Raw genomic sequence first — 17,046 nt, 5'->3', positions numbered from 1 at the left:
GTAACATTGGTTTGTCATGAAGCATAAAAATGTTTTCTGTTACAGTCACAGATTTTAAGATAAAATATATAGCATATCTAAAATATTCATCACTTAATGGTGTTCAGATAATCTCTCTCTTTGCACCAGGGTCTTAATAATAAGTACATAAAGTGCCTGTTATAGTTCCACCAAAGCCTATCATGGGATATTGATGAGCAGAAATGCCCTTGGTAGACCACACAAACAGCCTGAGATCTCTAAGATCTCACCTCAGTGTTTCATCTCTGTTCAATCACTGGGACGAAGGAAAACTGAATCATTTTCTCTATCTACCCATCTATCCAATCACCATTTATCTATCCATTCACCGATCTTCCATAGATAGCCATGAATCTTCTCCCATCCATCTGCTATCCATATATCATATTCCTGCCATCTGTATATATATATTTACCTGCTGTCTATACATCTCTCCACAATCAATACATCCATCCATCTTTCCTCCCTCAATATTTGTGTGTGTACATCTGTCATCGATTAATCTATACTCACATCCATTCATCTACCTACCCACTATTCACCTAGATATATACAACTCACCTTTCCACCCATCAATCCATTTGCCACTATTCATGTATCTATCATCATCCATCCATCTGCCATCTATCCATATAGCCATCATCTATCCATCCATTCATCTATCTTTTTATTCAGTAATTTAAACATCTATGATACATAAGACAAAAGGAAATTGCAAGAGATAAAAGCTATTCATTTTATCAGTGTTATTGCTGCCTGAGAATCATATTTGGAAATTACCTGTTTCCAAGTACTCATAGAACAGCCCAAGTTGTCCAAAAGGTTGAAGGTCATGATCTTGCTCCCAGCGACTGTATAGCTTCTCAGAGTTGGTCCTGGCTCTTCGGCGTCTCCACCAATTAAAAACCAAGCTGTTAGAAATGATAGAAGTTGATACTTGAAGAAAGAAGTAAGAGGGCCAGAATGTCAAGTAAGTCTGGAAATGGTCAGAAAGAGAGGCTGAGTTCCTTAACTAGCTCAATAAAAGATGAAGTCCAAAGGAAGACATGGTATTGTTTTGCCACACAGGGAAGTGAGGAGAAGGCAAGTGGATCTGCCTCTCCCTGCTGACAAGAAGAGCACTCACTCAGAGGCAGTCCAGGAGACAAAGCATGTGAAGAAGGTGGGCAGGGCCGGGGCAATGGACAATCTCTGCACCACTGCAAAGCTCAGAAAACACTTGCAGAAGTGAGACATTGGACATAACAGAGATGGTACATGAAAGAAGAGCAGAGGCTTATCTGAGTAAGTGCAATAGTACTACAAACCTCGGGCCAAGGTCCAAACCATACAAGGAGATTATGATAGTGTAGAATTGAGCCAAAGTAAAAGTTTGTTGTTTAACTAGAATTAAACAACACAATAGACATGCTGGCAGATTTAATGCAAACCCAATAGCGCTTAGTATCAAATATATTCATGAAATCAAGATGGCACACTGTGAGCAAGCATCCAGCAAGATAGAGATTCCTTGTTGCTGTAAAGACATTTGGAATAAAAACTGAAGTGAAAATGTACAAGACCCCATTCAAGAGAATAGCATGAATAAAAACAAATAAATGAAATAAAACAATCACTGAGGTTATGAAACAGAGAGTATCACCGCTTCACCCGCTAAGTTCTGGAAATGGAAGAAAAAAAAACAAACAAACACATTCGTAGGTTTCTAAAAAGAAAAAGAAAAAAATCTACCAAAGATAGGAGACCAAATAATACCAGGATGCTCAACCTGACTTTCAAACTCTCCCTTTTTAAGCATTTAAAACAGTGCCTCCCAGTCAGAGTGATTTTGCAGGGAGGTTTGGCTGTCACAACGTAGAGGTGGTGGCCTTGCTCCACCTCGTGGTGACTTCAAGAATACAGCCCTGCAAATAGAAACATGGAGATGCCTCAGTTAAATCAAAGTTTGAGCAACCTCATGAGACTATTAAAAAAACAAAAATATAAGACTATGGTAGGACAAAATATTTGCTACACGTATTCTCAAAAAGGAAAAAAGCAAAGGAGAGTTGGGAGCTAAAACTTGTGAAGCATTAGTGCAAATGAACAAAGAGAAGCGGTCAGGTGGGAGAGGCATCAAACAGCAGGAACAAGAGCACGCACCCCTGCAAAGGAATCACACCCAGACGGAGAGCTGTCCCTTCATGCTAATTAATTAGGCAAATGAGACCCCAAAGAGGTGGAGTTCATACAAGCAAATGGATCAACAGATAAATAGCATTATCACAGACAGCTGCATCCATTGTGGACTGAAATAAATATTTATATATAGCGCACATCCAAATTGAAATACAAAGAAAACAAAATAAAACTTTTTAAGGATGGGAGGATCCACAGAAAGGGGAGAGGTGGAGCCTGTCTTCTTTGAGCAGCTTTTCAAAGGTCTACTGCCTGGCTGCCTCTATTTCTGCTCCTTGAAATCAGTTTTGGTACCTAAGATATACTTGGAGCTATTTTTGAATAACTGAGGTTTGTCCCCAATTTTATATTTTGGTATGGATATTTGATTTTTTCAACACTTTCTAACATGAATGTTTACTGGTTTTATTTTTTTTAATACTTTTGCAACCAGGCTAAAATAACTAGTCATGTTTGCACAGATCACAGATTTTGACATCTTCATTTCCCCATTACCTATAGAACCAGCTTGTTTCCAGTTTCATATTCTTGTCATTAATAAAGTTTTATAGTTAGTTTTAAAATTAAATGGAGCAATTCCTCTATTTTAATTTTCTAGTTTCTTGACCTCCCAGCTAACATTTAGAATCTGCTCATCTATACAGCCAACAATGCTAATGTTTCCACTGAAATAAACTATGTGCATGTGTCAGTATAGGGATAATGGATAGTTTTTCTATGTTGTGACTTCCAACCCAGAAAACACCATTTATTGCATTAATGTGTTTTCAATTTTATGTATTCAATAGGAAATAAAACCAACCCGACTTCAAACAGCTTCTTACACAGTGAAAATCCCCAACACAAACTGAGACCATTTTTATCTTTTCTCTTTTCCTTGGAAGAAATGCTCCTTTGATGTGTAATATGAGCTGGTATTTTAGTTAGTGTATTTATACACTAACTAAATATATACGATACATTCATGATTTTTGTGCTTTTGGATGAGGGAGCAACTCCTCCCTCATCAAATGACCTAAGTTCTTTAGTATTTCTATGACTACACAACATAATGCAGGAATTATAACCCAAAAATCAAAGGTTCAACTTTTACTCATAGTAACAAATATACGTAGCATCCCAAAGCACAGGCAGTATTGCCGAGGAGAGGGAAGAAAGACAGTAAACCCCATAGGTCAGCAGGACTATGTGAGGGAGAAGCAGAGTCTTCTGTAGATTATGGGACTGTTGCACTCAGGAACTCACAGCTGTGCCCATTGCACACAAGATTGTGGCACTCAACCTTCCAGCATGAAGTGCATGGTGAGTGTGTTTCGGTGGGTGATGAACCCCCACCAATGGATGAATAGCTATTGATAGCCGATGGCTTCTGGGAGAGGAAGTATAGATTTTCTTGAAAGCTGAGGCCCCTGGTAGGTTGACCACTCTCCAATGGATGACCACACATGCATGAGATCATACATAGTATAAACTGACCTCAGTGGACCACAGCCAAAGAAAAGTGAAAGAAAGACTAGGAAGTGGGAAGTGGCTGGGGAGATGGAGAGCAGTGGATGGAGGAGGAGTTAGGGAAGAGTGGACTGCATAGAATTAAAGTACAGTGTATGCAAGCATGAAATTCTCAAAGAAATACACACATTTTATATTAATTTTAAATTACAAAAGTATAATATGCAGTTTGCAGAATATTCTACTAGGGATCTACTGTATTGATTCTCAGTTAAATCTTTATAGTTTCACTCAACAACAGAAATATTCACTTAAACATGCCACAGGTTTTAAGGTTCATGCCTTTAATCCCAAACACTACAGGAAGCAGAGGCTGTTGGATCTCTGCGAGTTATTAGTTCCAGGCCAGCCCATACCATTTGGTAAGACCCTCTCAAAAACACACAAAAAAGCCTTTATGGAAACATTGCATTGCAATCAGTAAATATGTACATGCAAGTGAGGAAACATAAGAGTTATTTGTCAATCAAAAATAAAACTAAAGGACAGAACTAAAAAAGGAAAACTTTCCTGTTTTTTAGTTTTGAGACAGAGATTTTCTGTGTAGTGGGGCTATCCTGAAACTGTGTAGTTCAGCTTGCCCTTGAACTCAGAGATCTGCCTGTCTCTGACTCCCATGTGTTAGGATTAAAGGCATGCACCACCTCCTGACCTGGAAGAAAATCCTTGATGGCCATGCAATTAAATAAATACTACATAATCTCTATTACCAGAGGCATTCTGCACTCTGGACTATACACAAATTGTTCCTGTTTGCTTAGACATTGTCTGACAAAGATTCCATGACTGAAAAAAAATTCCCATCCATACATACGGTTGACAGGCTTCATAGACGTTAGTATAAAGCTGTTTTGCAATCATGATGATGGTTAGCTGGGTTGTCAGCTCTATCAGACAGCCTGCAGGATCACACTATTCAGAAACAAGAGAGGAGGAAACAGAGAAAGAGGAGAAACAGAATTTTGCAACACCTGGAATGTCAGAAACTCAAGAAAGTATGGTAAAAGGTTATAATATGGTCAGGAGAGGCAATGAGGATATTCCAGAGCCATTCAGTCCACAAATCATGTGGGACTACTACCAGGGTAGCTGCAGCACACCCGTTTGTGGACTATGATGGAAATACAGACTCTGAGTTTTAAAAAAATTCTGAATACTTATGTCTGTGCTAGGATTAAAAGGTGCTATAATTTTCATGTGATCAGTTTGAAAACTATCATTCATGTCTCATGGGCCATAGAAAAACCCTGTTTTGACTCTTGACCTTTGCAGGATGCTTTCAAGAAAAAAAAAAGTTCTATGTCTTATGAACAGATCATAGACTCTTGGATGGTTACTGTCAACTGTTACCCTATTAGAAGGTAATAGAATCATTTGGGTAATGAACATCTGGACATGCCTATGCAGGGTCATTTCTATTACAGTAATTGAAGTGGGAAAACCTCCCCACTGTGGGTGGCATCATTCTCTTGATGGGACCCTGGACTGTGTAAGTGGAGAAAGGGTGCTGAGCAGCCAAAGGCATTCATTGCTCTTTGATTCCTGACTTTGGATGCCATGTGTCCAGCTGCTTTGACTTTCCTGCCATGATGAGCTACACTCTTGAAGTGCGGAAATAAGTCCTTTCTCCCACGAGTTCCATTTGCCAGGGTATTTGATCATAGCAACAAAAAACCAAGCAAGACTGGTGCCATATTCTTGCTCAAAGGGAATGAAACATCGAATGGACGATAAGACTGATGATCAGTTAGACTTCTACAACTTGACAATGACTGAGTTAGTACTAGGGAGAAAGGCAAGTGTTAACTATCTGAAACCATAAATCTGAGCTGGACGAGAGACCTTACCTCTTCGCTTCTCCATAAGTTAAACATGTATGTGTACTTTCCAGGATAGCCCACGAGCTTCCCTTTAAAGAAGGCCACGTAAAAGCAAGCTGAGTAATAATTCACAAACTGGAAGAGAAATATCTTCAGAGTGAGACTGCTCTCATACTCCTGGTAAGTTCGAGGAATTTCTGCCAAGAGAAACCACCAGGAATCAATGGACTGTTCCTGAATGCTGTACTTAGAAGTGGAGATCTAGGCATGCCATTCCAAAGTGTGTAAACATGCTCCTCTAACTGACCTCAGCTGACCAATGCTGAAGAGCTGTGCTTTTGTGCTGGCTTCCTGTTGCTCATGTTGTGTTAATCCCATGGCTGACAGAGTCTCGGAAGCAGTTACTCCATTTCAAGGGTGGGGTTGCTCTCGGTATAAGACAGTCTGAATGTGGGGTTTCTACAAAATGGGCAGTGCTCCTTCCCATCACTGCTAAACACTAACAAAAATCCCATCATGCTTCTACCTCCTCTCATAATGGTCAAGCTGGTGTAAACCAGGTAAGCTTATGTCAAGAACTTTGTCCAGAGCTGAGATGGTTTTTAACTACATTCTACTTTCTTCTCATGCACTAAACTCTGCCTACAAATGCTGACAGAGATAATATATGCCTTCTTTCTCCTTAATTAAAATGCAGTCATGGTTTCCAATGTAACAAATTCTAAAGATAAAAAAGAATTAATTTCTCCCCAACGCCTAGATCATTTTGGGGAGTGCTAAGAGTAAGGGAATACACTTCTTATCAGGAGTCTGTAATTTCCCCATAGAGCAGACACTCCCATGACACTTTCAGAAGAACAAAATATTCTAAGACACAGATAACTTCCATTTTGCTGAAGCTCACTTGAATTTATTAAAAACATTTCAGGTAGGAGGTTCGGAACAATTTTCACTGAATAGAGCCATAATTCTTGATGTCTTTTTAAACACTTTACCCAGAGAAAAAATAAACTTGACTGAGAACTCAAAATCTGAAGATGATGCAAGGGCTGCTTCCAGGCAATGCTTGCCTGGAGCTTGCCTTTGTGTGGAGCCATGAGAAGGGATGCCCCTTACTGCTAGATAAATGGCTAGCTTTGTCTCTCTCTAACTTGTTCAAGATGGGAGCAGAAGCACACATGTTCTTTGCAGCATTCCTTGCTCAAGTGCTTTACCCTTGACCCCAGCACTTCTCACTTCAGGAAAAATTTAAAAATGTCACCAAGAAAATAATCTGGGTTATAACAGATGCTACATAGACAGAAAGGCACAATATTCTAGGGCTGTGCATGAGGAACTGCTGCTCTGTTCGTTTTTGTTATTTTTTTTCTATTTCAGAATGATTTCTAGAAGCAAATATCCTCCATGAAGAAAATATGTAAAACCAGATTATCACATGTTTCTAGTAAGGTGTGGATTTTGATCAGGATTCAGCTAGCTCCGCCCCGGGAATGTTGAGATAAGAGCCCTCAAAATGGCCCAAGGTGTCCTTAGCCTTACAGTTTTTCTTGCTTCCATTGTGAAATGACTGAATATGGATCTTAAGGAATTAAAAACCAAATGCGGATCTACTCAGAGAACAAAACAGCCTGGAAATTGTGCTCTTCAGTTGCCAGTTCCTGAGAGAGGGTCCAAGGATGGATGTGCAGTGTTGGCTAAAACCTGTGTTTAAATCACTCTCAGAATTTGGCCAGCTTACCCATTTTTGTAATCCAGGCAGATATCTTCTCATAGAAAAAATTCAAGATCAAGATGACAATGCAGTTCAGGCATGATCCAGAGAGAGAGGTGGCCAGCTGGGGGGTGAGGAAGCTCTTCACATTCTGCAGGGTGGCTTCACTTTCCATGAAGCTGGCAAAAGTGGCAAAGACTGACAGGCGATACACAATGATGGACACCATGCTGCTGAGGAGGAGAGCCATCTGAGGGGAAAAGCGAGAACCATGGGATGCGCTATTTTCCCATTTTGTTATGCTGCTCAGCAGCTGCTTAAGCACAGCATCTACTCTTACTACAGAAGCATCAGATAAGATACCGCAAGGTAAAAAAACTGGGAAAAAAATCATTTGATTGCTATGAGTTAAACACGAACTAGAGAAAACTATTATCGTCTGGGATGGAAAACACTGTCAACTTAACAGGAGATCCATCTGTGAGTGAGTTATCTAGATTAGGTTAATTGCGATGGAGATCCATCTTAACTGAGAGCGAGGCCACTCCCTGTGCCTGGGATCTGGATAGGATGAAAGGGGAAATTGAGTTGAGGACTGCCATTTCTCTCTCTGTCTCTGCTTTGTGATTCTCAATCAATGTAGCCAGCTGCCTCAAGCTCCCATTGCCACACATTCTTCTCCACAACGGGCTATGTCCTTGAGCTCTGAACCAATTAACTCTTTTCAATTGATTCTTGACAGTTATTTCATTCTAGCAATATGAGTGGTGACTATTACATTCAACTTTTAAATTCATTTTCTCAGTGTTTACAAATGACAGCTGTATTTTTGAATCCTACTCCTGGCTTGGTATGCTTTGGTGTGGCTCTTGAGATAAGTTTATCATCTATCATTTATCCTCTGTCTATCTACCCGATTGTTTGTCTGTTTGTCTATTATCTACTGACCCTTCATCTTATCTATCTATCTATCTATCTATCTATCTATCTATCAATCTATCTGTCTTTGATCTATCTATCAATCTATCTATTTATCTTTCATCTATCTATCTAAAATATAGCTATCAATATAGATTCATTTTTAATGTTATAAAGAAAATAAAATATAAGCCTGAACCAGAGACTATGTAACCACAAATGAATCCCCCTTCAGGAAAAATTTGACCAAACATTGTGTAGTTTCCACATCAGTTTTGTATACATTGTATATTGTAAAGCACTGTGGCTCTATATCTATTCAATGACTGGAAAACTTGATTCTAAATTTGAGGAAGCAAATCAAATTGAGTGCTAAGTGATAAGAAATTGAAAACAGAAAAGCCATTCTGAGACCGTGCTTCCAAGCTCCTTTCTCAGAATTGATCCCACGGTACCTATTTGTCTCCCTTTTATTCATTTTTTCTTCTACACATTGTCATGCAAGGTGAGAAAATACACCCCAACTAATTCTTTCAAGATATAAGAAATATTTTAATAAGAGCTGTTAAAAATCACAATATATACACACACAGACACAATACAGGCACACTCACATATACAGACACATGCACACATACACACGGACACACAGAAACACATTCAGACACACACAGAGACAGACGCACACACATAGACTCATGCACAAACACATAGACACATGCACATACACAGACACATGCATATACACACAGGCACACAGAAACACACATAGACACACACACATGTACATACACAGGCACACACATTGGAGAGAGTTAAACCACTCTCTAAAATAGTTAATTTGTTTACACCTCAATAGCACATTCTCTCAGAAGCCAACACCCCCATCCCTCTTCCCAAAATTAAAATCTAACTGTGGGACTGGAGAGATGGCTCAGAGGTTCAGAGTACTGTCTGCTCTTCCAGAGGACCTGAGTTCACTTCCCAGCAACCACACGGTGGCTCACAAACATTTGTAATGAGATCTGGTGCCCTCTTCTGGTGTGTGGGCATACATGCCAGCAGCACATTGTATACATAATAAATAAATCAATCTTTTAAAAAAATAAAATCCAACTGTGACCAGTACACAGATTTAGAAAGGAAAGAACAAAAAGTCACAGTGGTGGATAAATATATTAGCTATAGATACACAGAGGAACGTCTACCCCCATAGATCTGTCTTCCTCAGATTTGAGTCTGTGTCTCAACAAGGAGAAAGTGGTAATAGTTCATGGTGTCATGTGCACAGATACTTTAAGGGAATGAGTGATGCTGACACATTAACCAAAGACTGCAATGATGAACGTGACATTCTGTTTGGTGCCAGATGTCAGTCAGTGATACAAACGGGAACAAGCTGGAAAGTTAGGACTCTCCCACACATTTATCTACAAACTTCAGTCTTGGGGAAAAAAAAATCTATGTAAATTCTGTCATGTTTGTATAAGAGAAATATACAATATAGCAAGAATGGGGCATTGCAGGAATGATCCAAGAGCTGATGCAGACAGGGTTTAGGAGATACTGTGGTTCATAAAGAATTGTGTCCTAAAGAAACGGTCAAAGTTTCCTAAATGGTGCTTACCCCAAAGATCACTGTGGTCCCTGACACAAAGTACCATGGGATGCGATGGCACCGGGGCATGTGTGGCTCCATCTCCTGCAATATTGGAGAAATTACAAAGTTACACTTTGGCCTCACAGTTGGGACTCCAAATAACAGTAGAAAAATCAAGGCACATGCTAAAGGTAGAGACCTCACAAAGGGTTTCTCATTATATAGCCCATGGAAGGTAATTCCTTCTTTAAGAGAAGGCCACCAGAACCCAAATGCTGCACATTGGCATGACATTTCAGTCACAATTAAGAGATATTTGGCTCATCCCTAAGTTGTGACAAGAATCTTGAGAGTTCTACTGCTAGAGTGCCTTCAAGGAAGGATGGGATTCTACAGAAGACAGGGAACTTGAGGCAGAACACACTGCCTTCCACATAGCACATAGTGGCTCCAAGCCTATGAAGCTAATAAAGCATATTTCACTTTCAAATGAGTATATGGATGTTACAAGATGCCTTAGTCAAGAACAGACAGATTGATGGTTAAAGATTTGAAAATTTAGACACGTCTCACTTCCAATGCAGTGTCTTTCCCAGGCAATCAGTGCAAAAGTATCACGGGAAGAGAAATTCGTTCAAATCAAATTCTCGCTCATAAATCCACTGTCTTAACACAGATACCCTTTAACCCATTAACTCATTTCCACACAAACACTGGCTTCTATTTCATCTTTTCTCACCTAGTAGCAAAAATTGCACATTTCATACTGTGATGCATTGCATTTGCTTTAGAAATAATCCAGTGAGAGCAGACGTAAGGATACATGTGAGAAAATCCCGTCTCTGGGGTGAAAATGCAAGGCTGAGCAGTAGTTACAACTATGGGTTTAACTATAGCTTTCTATTTGTAAATAGGTTTGAACTTTTTCAGATATATGACTATGCATACATCAGAAAAAAATGGAAATTTTGTGAATTAACTTGCACATAGACGGAACATGACTATTCCAGGGCAGCCGATAGCAGAGGGTCCCCTGAAGCAAGCTCCCACTCCATAGCTACTGTACCTTCGTCACAGGATTCAACTTCTTCCGTTTACACATGGCTTCAAACTCGGGCCGCAGCTGGAGCTGCTGTTGCTCTTCTTCAAAGTCCACCAGATCCCACTCATACTCAAGCCTGGCTTGTCGCTGTTTCCAAAACTCCAGAAACAGTGTGACTACAGTAGAAGGAAGCATCAGGGTGGAGCCATCAATAGACAGTCAAGCAAAAGTTTGTGTGACAAATAGAAGTTGCAAGGCAGCAACCCTATGGGCAGGAGGGGCGCCTTGCAGTGGAGTGGACCTGCTGCTCGAGCAGAGGATCTGAGTTCCGTACCCAGCATCCATTCTGGGGGGTCACAACCACCTTTACTCCAGGTCAAGGAGATCCAATGACCTTTTTCCTCATTGGGCACCGGATGTGCACATATGGCGTGTGCATGCTCGTGATGGGGGCACATACAATTGAAACCAATAAGAATAAATCTTCAAAAAGAAATGTTCATGTCTGCTTTCAATCATTTTGTTTGCAAAGCACTTCACATGTTGTCAGTTGGAAATGCTGAGATCATGTTTGTTGGTCCAATATCAAATATTAAAACACTTGTGATCAAACAACTGCAAATGAAAACTATAATGGGAAGACATCCAACCCATCAAATGGCATCTCCAGCGTTAAAAGCTAAAATCAGAATGTGTTTAAAAGTTCTATATATATGTAAATATAAGTCATATAAAAATGTAGTAATGTTTTTAAGTTGTATATACATTTTTTTCTGCAAATTCACATGCTAAGTTTTATTCTTATAAGGTTGTTATATAAATATATAAAGATACTTGTTTTAGTAGGTGGGTAGAGTGCTGGCCTAGAAACCATTCCAGGGTTCCATCCCCAGCAACATCTATATTCTGTGCCACAGTACACACTACTAATCCCAGAATTTAGAAGGCAAAGGCAGGAGATAAAGGCCATCCTCAGCTACAAAGAGAATTCAGCACTTTATGAGATCTTGTCTCAAAAAAAGAAAATATTGTTCCAGAGCTATTTCAGGTGGTAAAAGGAAAACAAGCAAACAAACAGGCAGTTATACAAATTACACAACAGATTAGACAAAATGCGATAAATTCATGAATGGTCATAATACAAAAAAATAAACAACCAAAAACAAAAACAAAATTGGAGGAGACTTTGTACTCACCCCAGATCCCCATGAAGAGGGCAAAGAACACGGTTGACTCATTATCAAACAGATGGGAGAACTGTAAAGGCAATACCATCAAAAAAACCCTCTTAATACGAAAGACGTCAGCACAGGAAGGAAGTGCCAGTCTCCGTCCTGCCCCACGGCACACTTACCTTCGAATGCAGGCACGTGGTGTTGAGTCTCCAGTAATCACAGACTCCATCACAAAGTGGACACATGATCATTTGACCTCCGATGTTAGGGTCACAGATTTCATTGCTGCCCAGAGAAGTCAGATAAAAAGCAATGCAGTTTGGAGTGAAACATCCAAGCAGTTCTCAAAAGAAGGAGTGTTCAGTGAGCGTCCACTCACGACAAAAGTGGGAACAAAGCAAAGGTTTCTATATTGGTGGAAGTCATAGTATAGGAAACAGACTCCTTAGGGTACATTTTTAAATGCAGCCTAACGTTGAAGACCCAAACAGGATTGAGTCAGACAACGTTAAGATGGATGCGGAATGAGGAGTCATGTGGTCTCACACTAGCAGAAGAGCTATGGACAATCGATGGCTGGTGCTGGGGAATGGGAGTGAGGCCACATGCCCCAGAACATAGTCCTCCATGCATGCACGTGAGGTTAACACCAAGCAGACTTGCGTTTTAACATGAACACATGAAACTTGGGAAGGAAAATGGTGGAACACTGAGGAGGAACTGAGCAGGCGGAAGTGGATTTGTATGCATTATGAAATTCTCCAACAATGAAAAGAATAAATGAAGTTAAAATAAATGAAATTAAAGCCAAGACAACAGCAAAAGGCAGTTTCCATAAAGCCCTCGGCACGTAGAAGCATTACACATGAGTCTGCTTTGAAAATACTGCCTGCGGCCACAGGAAACATTGAGGTAAATGTGGAGAAATAAGGAGGCTGCAGAAGCTTATGCCAAGGCAGTCTCTATGTGTGCCAGTCTCTTGTGCTCACCTAGTTTGGTTATTTTCCATTGATAACAAACCGTAGATAAAGCAGGCTAAGCCAACCAGAGCCGCAATCAACAGCATTTCTGTGTAATACCCGAGAAACACAAAATAGATACCGATCTTTTCTCCATAATAATTCCTGTGAACGAGAGACAGAATCAGAGGCTGGAAGAACAACCATGGGCCAGGTGCCCTGCTCCACGCTGGCAGGCAAGTTTACAGTAGTAAAGATGAAAAGAAATAGCCCATGGAAGAAGGAAGCCATCATGATAGAATCTAAATTTTAAATAATATCATATTGAGAACTCATGCATCTTAAAACTCCCATGTGTTTAAAGTATAGTATTAAATAGTGAACAAATACATACTAAGTTATTAAAGAAATCCAACCTGTAGCAATTGACAAATTAAAGACACAGACATCGTCTGCCCGATTGCCCCGCTTCTTTCCACAGTGGAACAGGGTGTTCTGATGGCACTCAGGCGTGACTGCAGCAGAGTAGAGAGGTTGACAGTGTTGTTCCGACACCTGCTTGTACTCAGGGCCAGGTTTAGCTGAGCATACCCTCAGAGACCTGCGGACAGCCCTCTCCTCCTAGAGAACTCATCACCAGGCTGCGACCTCTCACAGGTTTCACTGCCCTTAGGGTCTGAAAGCTTGCTACTTAATACTTTAAGAACTGCAATGGTAACCTGCAGCTTCCAAGTTTGCCCTGGGAGGAGACAATAGTGAGCAAACAAGAGGGACACAGCTCTTACCTCCCATAGAGACCATTTAAGCAGATTTTAAATAGATTTCTCATGCCACACATTAATTCTTCAGCTTTGAAACCTTTCTAATTAAATAGGTGCTTCTGTGTGTATTGTGTTTTCTTTTCAGTGCTGATAAACATTTTTGCAGTTTGCTTTTATTTTTCCCACAATGCTGTCTGTGTCAGTCCCTAGGCCATCAGCAGTTGACACTTCCCCACAGTAAATGTCAATGACCCTGCTGCATCTCTCTGAGATTTTATTAAAGAATAAAGCAATTTCTGTAATACTACACAACATCAAGAACACCAAAAAGACACTAATATTCTTTTCTCTTTTTCTTTCTGTCTTTCCTTTTTGAGACAGTTTCACTCTGTAGCCTAGACTAGCCTTGAACTCTAACCAATTCTCCTGCTTTGGTCTCCTCCATGCCAGGATTACAATAAATGCCTGCATTATATTTAAGTACTAAGTTTTTTTATTGATATTTATTGAGTTCTACACTTTTTTTTCTGATCCCATCCCTGCCTCTTCCCTCCCCCTTTCAATCTTCCCCCAAGATCTTCATGCTCCCAATTTACTTAGGAGATCTTGTCTTTTTCTACTTTCTACTTAGTGTCTCTCTTAGTGTCTGCATTGCTGTCTAAGTTCTCTGGGATTGTGGTTTGTAGGTTGGCTTTCTTTGCTTTATGTTTAAAAACCACCCATGAGTGAGTACATCTGATAATTGTCTTTCTGTGTCTGGGTTACCTCGCTCTAAATAATATTTTCTAGCTCTATCTATTTTCCTGCAAAATTCAAGCTGTTATTATTTTTCTGCTGTGTAGTACTCCATTGTATAAACATACCACATTTTCCTTATCCATTCTTCGTTGAGGGGCATTTAGGTTGTTTCCAGGTTCTGGCTATGACAAACAAACTGCTATAAACATAGTTGAGCACATGTCTCTGTGGCACAATTTAGCATCCTTTGGGTATATACCTAAAAGTGGTATTATTGGGTCTTGAGGAAGGTTGTTTCCTAATTTTCTGAGAAATTTCCACACTGACATCCAAAGGGGTTGTACCAGCTTACATTCCCACCAGCAATGCAGAAGTGTTCCCTTTTCCCTACAACCTCTCCAGCATCAGTTGTCATCAGTGTTTTTGATCTTGGCCATTCTTACAGGTATAAGATGGAGTTGTTTTGATTTGCATTTCTCTAATGACTAAGGATTTTATAATTAACTCAGAGACTTTTTCCACATAAGTTTTCAGTTTCTTACTTGGTTTATGTGGTAAAAAGATCCATTCCAACATAATATCATCTCTCTGCATTAAAATTCCTGTAGGAGAAATTTTTGATGGTAGTATGACAAGAATACAATCGAGCTCTGGATTCACCCTGTCCACATGTGCCTGTTGTAATTTTTCCTCAATCATTGTCAGTTCCTTTTCTGCTTCAGCTGTTAATTCTCTGGGACTGTTTAAATCTTTATCACCATCCAAGGTTTTGTTCAAATGAATTATTAGATCAGGTGTTATCCCAATAGCTGGTCGTAGACTGGAAATGTCTCCTTACAGTCTTTGAAAGTCATTAAGAGTCCGTAGGCGATCTCTCCTAATTTGTGCCTTTTGTGTCTTAATTTTTTGCAAACCTATTTTATAACCTAAATAATTAACAGAACCTCCCTTCTGAATCTTTTCAGGAGCGATTTGCAATTCCCATTTAGGTAAAAGTATCTTTATTTCTTCAAACAGTCTGTTCAGGGTATCCATGTTTGAATAGGATAACAAAATGTCGTCCATGTAATGGTATACTATAGACTCACGCCTGGCCCAACTGAGATTTCTGGTTCCTGCCTATTCCCTCGGAGGAACCAGGTTCACTCCTAAGTGTTTTATTTTTGAATATATTCTATTTGCTTTGCTTTCACATTATTAATGTTTGCAGAATGCTGGGTCCACGGGGTCATGAATAGATGGGGACAGACCACCAAAGTCTAGTAAACCAGGAAGCTTCATTCCAGAAAAAAGAAAAGTATAAAAACTCTGTGGGGCACCAAAGCTTGTCAGCTAGCTGAGACCACAGCTGGAGACATGGGATGCTTTTTTCTTGTAAACAAAACAGCCAATCCTCTGCTGATAATTGATCCTTAAGCTGCTGAGAAGGCTGTTGGTAGTTTGTTCTTGTTTTTAGGATTACAACTTTATATGTTTTTCTTCATTCTAATTTTTGGTACCTATATTTTTATATTTTTTCCCTAAACTTTACAGAATCCATCTTAGGAGATACAGTTGCTACAAACACAAGAATTCTTAGGAATTTATGAAGAAATTGGATATCTTGAAAACCTGGATTTTGTCTTGTTTTTCTTTTATGGAATCTCTTTTTTTCTTTATTGGAAATAGAATTTTTTCCATATAGTATATTTTGATTATGGTTCTCTTCTCCCAACTCCTTCCAGATCTTTCTTCCCTAGCTCCCTACACACCCAAATACACACCTTTCCGTGTTCTCTCTCTCTCTCTCTCTCTCTCTCTCTCTCTCTCAGAATACAAACAGGCATCTAAATAATAATAAGATAAAGTAAAAACAATCCAGAATAGCAAAATCAGACAGGAAAAAAAAGCCAAAGGAAAAGCATAAGAGACACCTGTAGACATTGACTCACATACAGAATATTCATAAAAACAAATTCAGAAACCATAACTTATCAACAAAAGACCTGTACAGTAAAAATAAATAATCTAACAGTTAAAAATGCTGTCAAAACATTGCACGACTGAAACCCTCCCAAAACACCGTAGAGCTCATATTTTTTTTCTGTGTTGGCCACTTACTGCCAAGCCTTGGCCCTTAAGTATGGTTTGTAAACCCAGTGAAACTCTTTTAAAAGAAACTATTTTTTTTGTGATATAATTGGTACAATTGGATATAAGTTCTAGGTTAGGGATGGGGACTTGTGTCCCATGTCAACTCTTGCACCTTATCTGGGGCAGCCCTGTGTAGGCCTTCTGTAGGTTGCCATAGTCTCTGAATTCATACGTGTTCTGTTGTGTTTAGAAGACCATGTTTTCTTGGTGTTCACCACCCACTCTGGTTTCTACAATCTCTTTGCCTCTTCAGAGTTCCTTGAGTCCTGAGGGGAGGGATTTGAGGGAGACACTCTATTTTGGACTGAGTGTTTCAAGGTTTCTCACATTGTGCAGTTGTGAGTCTCTGAATTTGTTCCCGTCTGTTGCAGGAGGGAGCTTCCCTGATGACAGCCAAGTAAGACACTGGTCTATGACTTCAGCAGATGCCATTAGGAATCATTTTTATTGCTGTGTTCCTTTAGCAGAACAGTAGTAGTAG

The 17,046-nt window shown here is 39.7% G+C and overlaps 1 protein-coding gene across 1 annotated transcript in view; it reads right to left on the bottom strand.

Annotated features, from left to right (window-relative positions):
* The window catches only part of Ano5 (anoctamin 5), an 83,183-nt gene that overhangs the window by 17,318 nt on the left and 48,819 nt on the right, over positions 1–17,046 (bottom strand). Inside the window, exons 10-18 of the mRNA XM_041650011.1 lie at positions 12,964–13,098; positions 12,154–12,259; positions 11,996–12,056; positions 10,824–10,975; positions 9,785–9,859; positions 7,267–7,489; positions 5,556–5,725; positions 4,523–4,620; positions 802–932 (exon numbers count right to left, since the gene is read on the bottom strand). Of these exons, the coding sequence (XP_041505945.1) occupies positions 802–932; positions 4,523–4,620; positions 5,556–5,725; positions 7,267–7,489; positions 9,785–9,859; positions 10,824–10,975; positions 11,996–12,056; positions 12,154–12,259; positions 12,964–13,098 (1,151 nt within the window). The remainder of the gene's footprint in view (positions 1–801; positions 933–4,522; positions 4,621–5,555; positions 5,726–7,266; positions 7,490–9,784; positions 9,860–10,823; positions 10,976–11,995; positions 12,057–12,153; positions 12,260–12,963; positions 13,099–17,046) is intronic.

This window comes from Microtus oregoni, unplaced genomic scaffold (genome assembly GCF_018167655.1).
Source record: "Microtus oregoni isolate MIOR12 unplaced genomic scaffold, Mior012 000000F_ref0000247, whole genome shotgun sequence".
NCBI lineage: Eukaryota > Metazoa > Chordata > Mammalia > Rodentia > Cricetidae > Microtus > Microtus oregoni.
The sequence above is the reverse complement of the archived record's forward strand: the minus strand, read 5'-3'. Positions and strand labels throughout refer to the sequence as shown.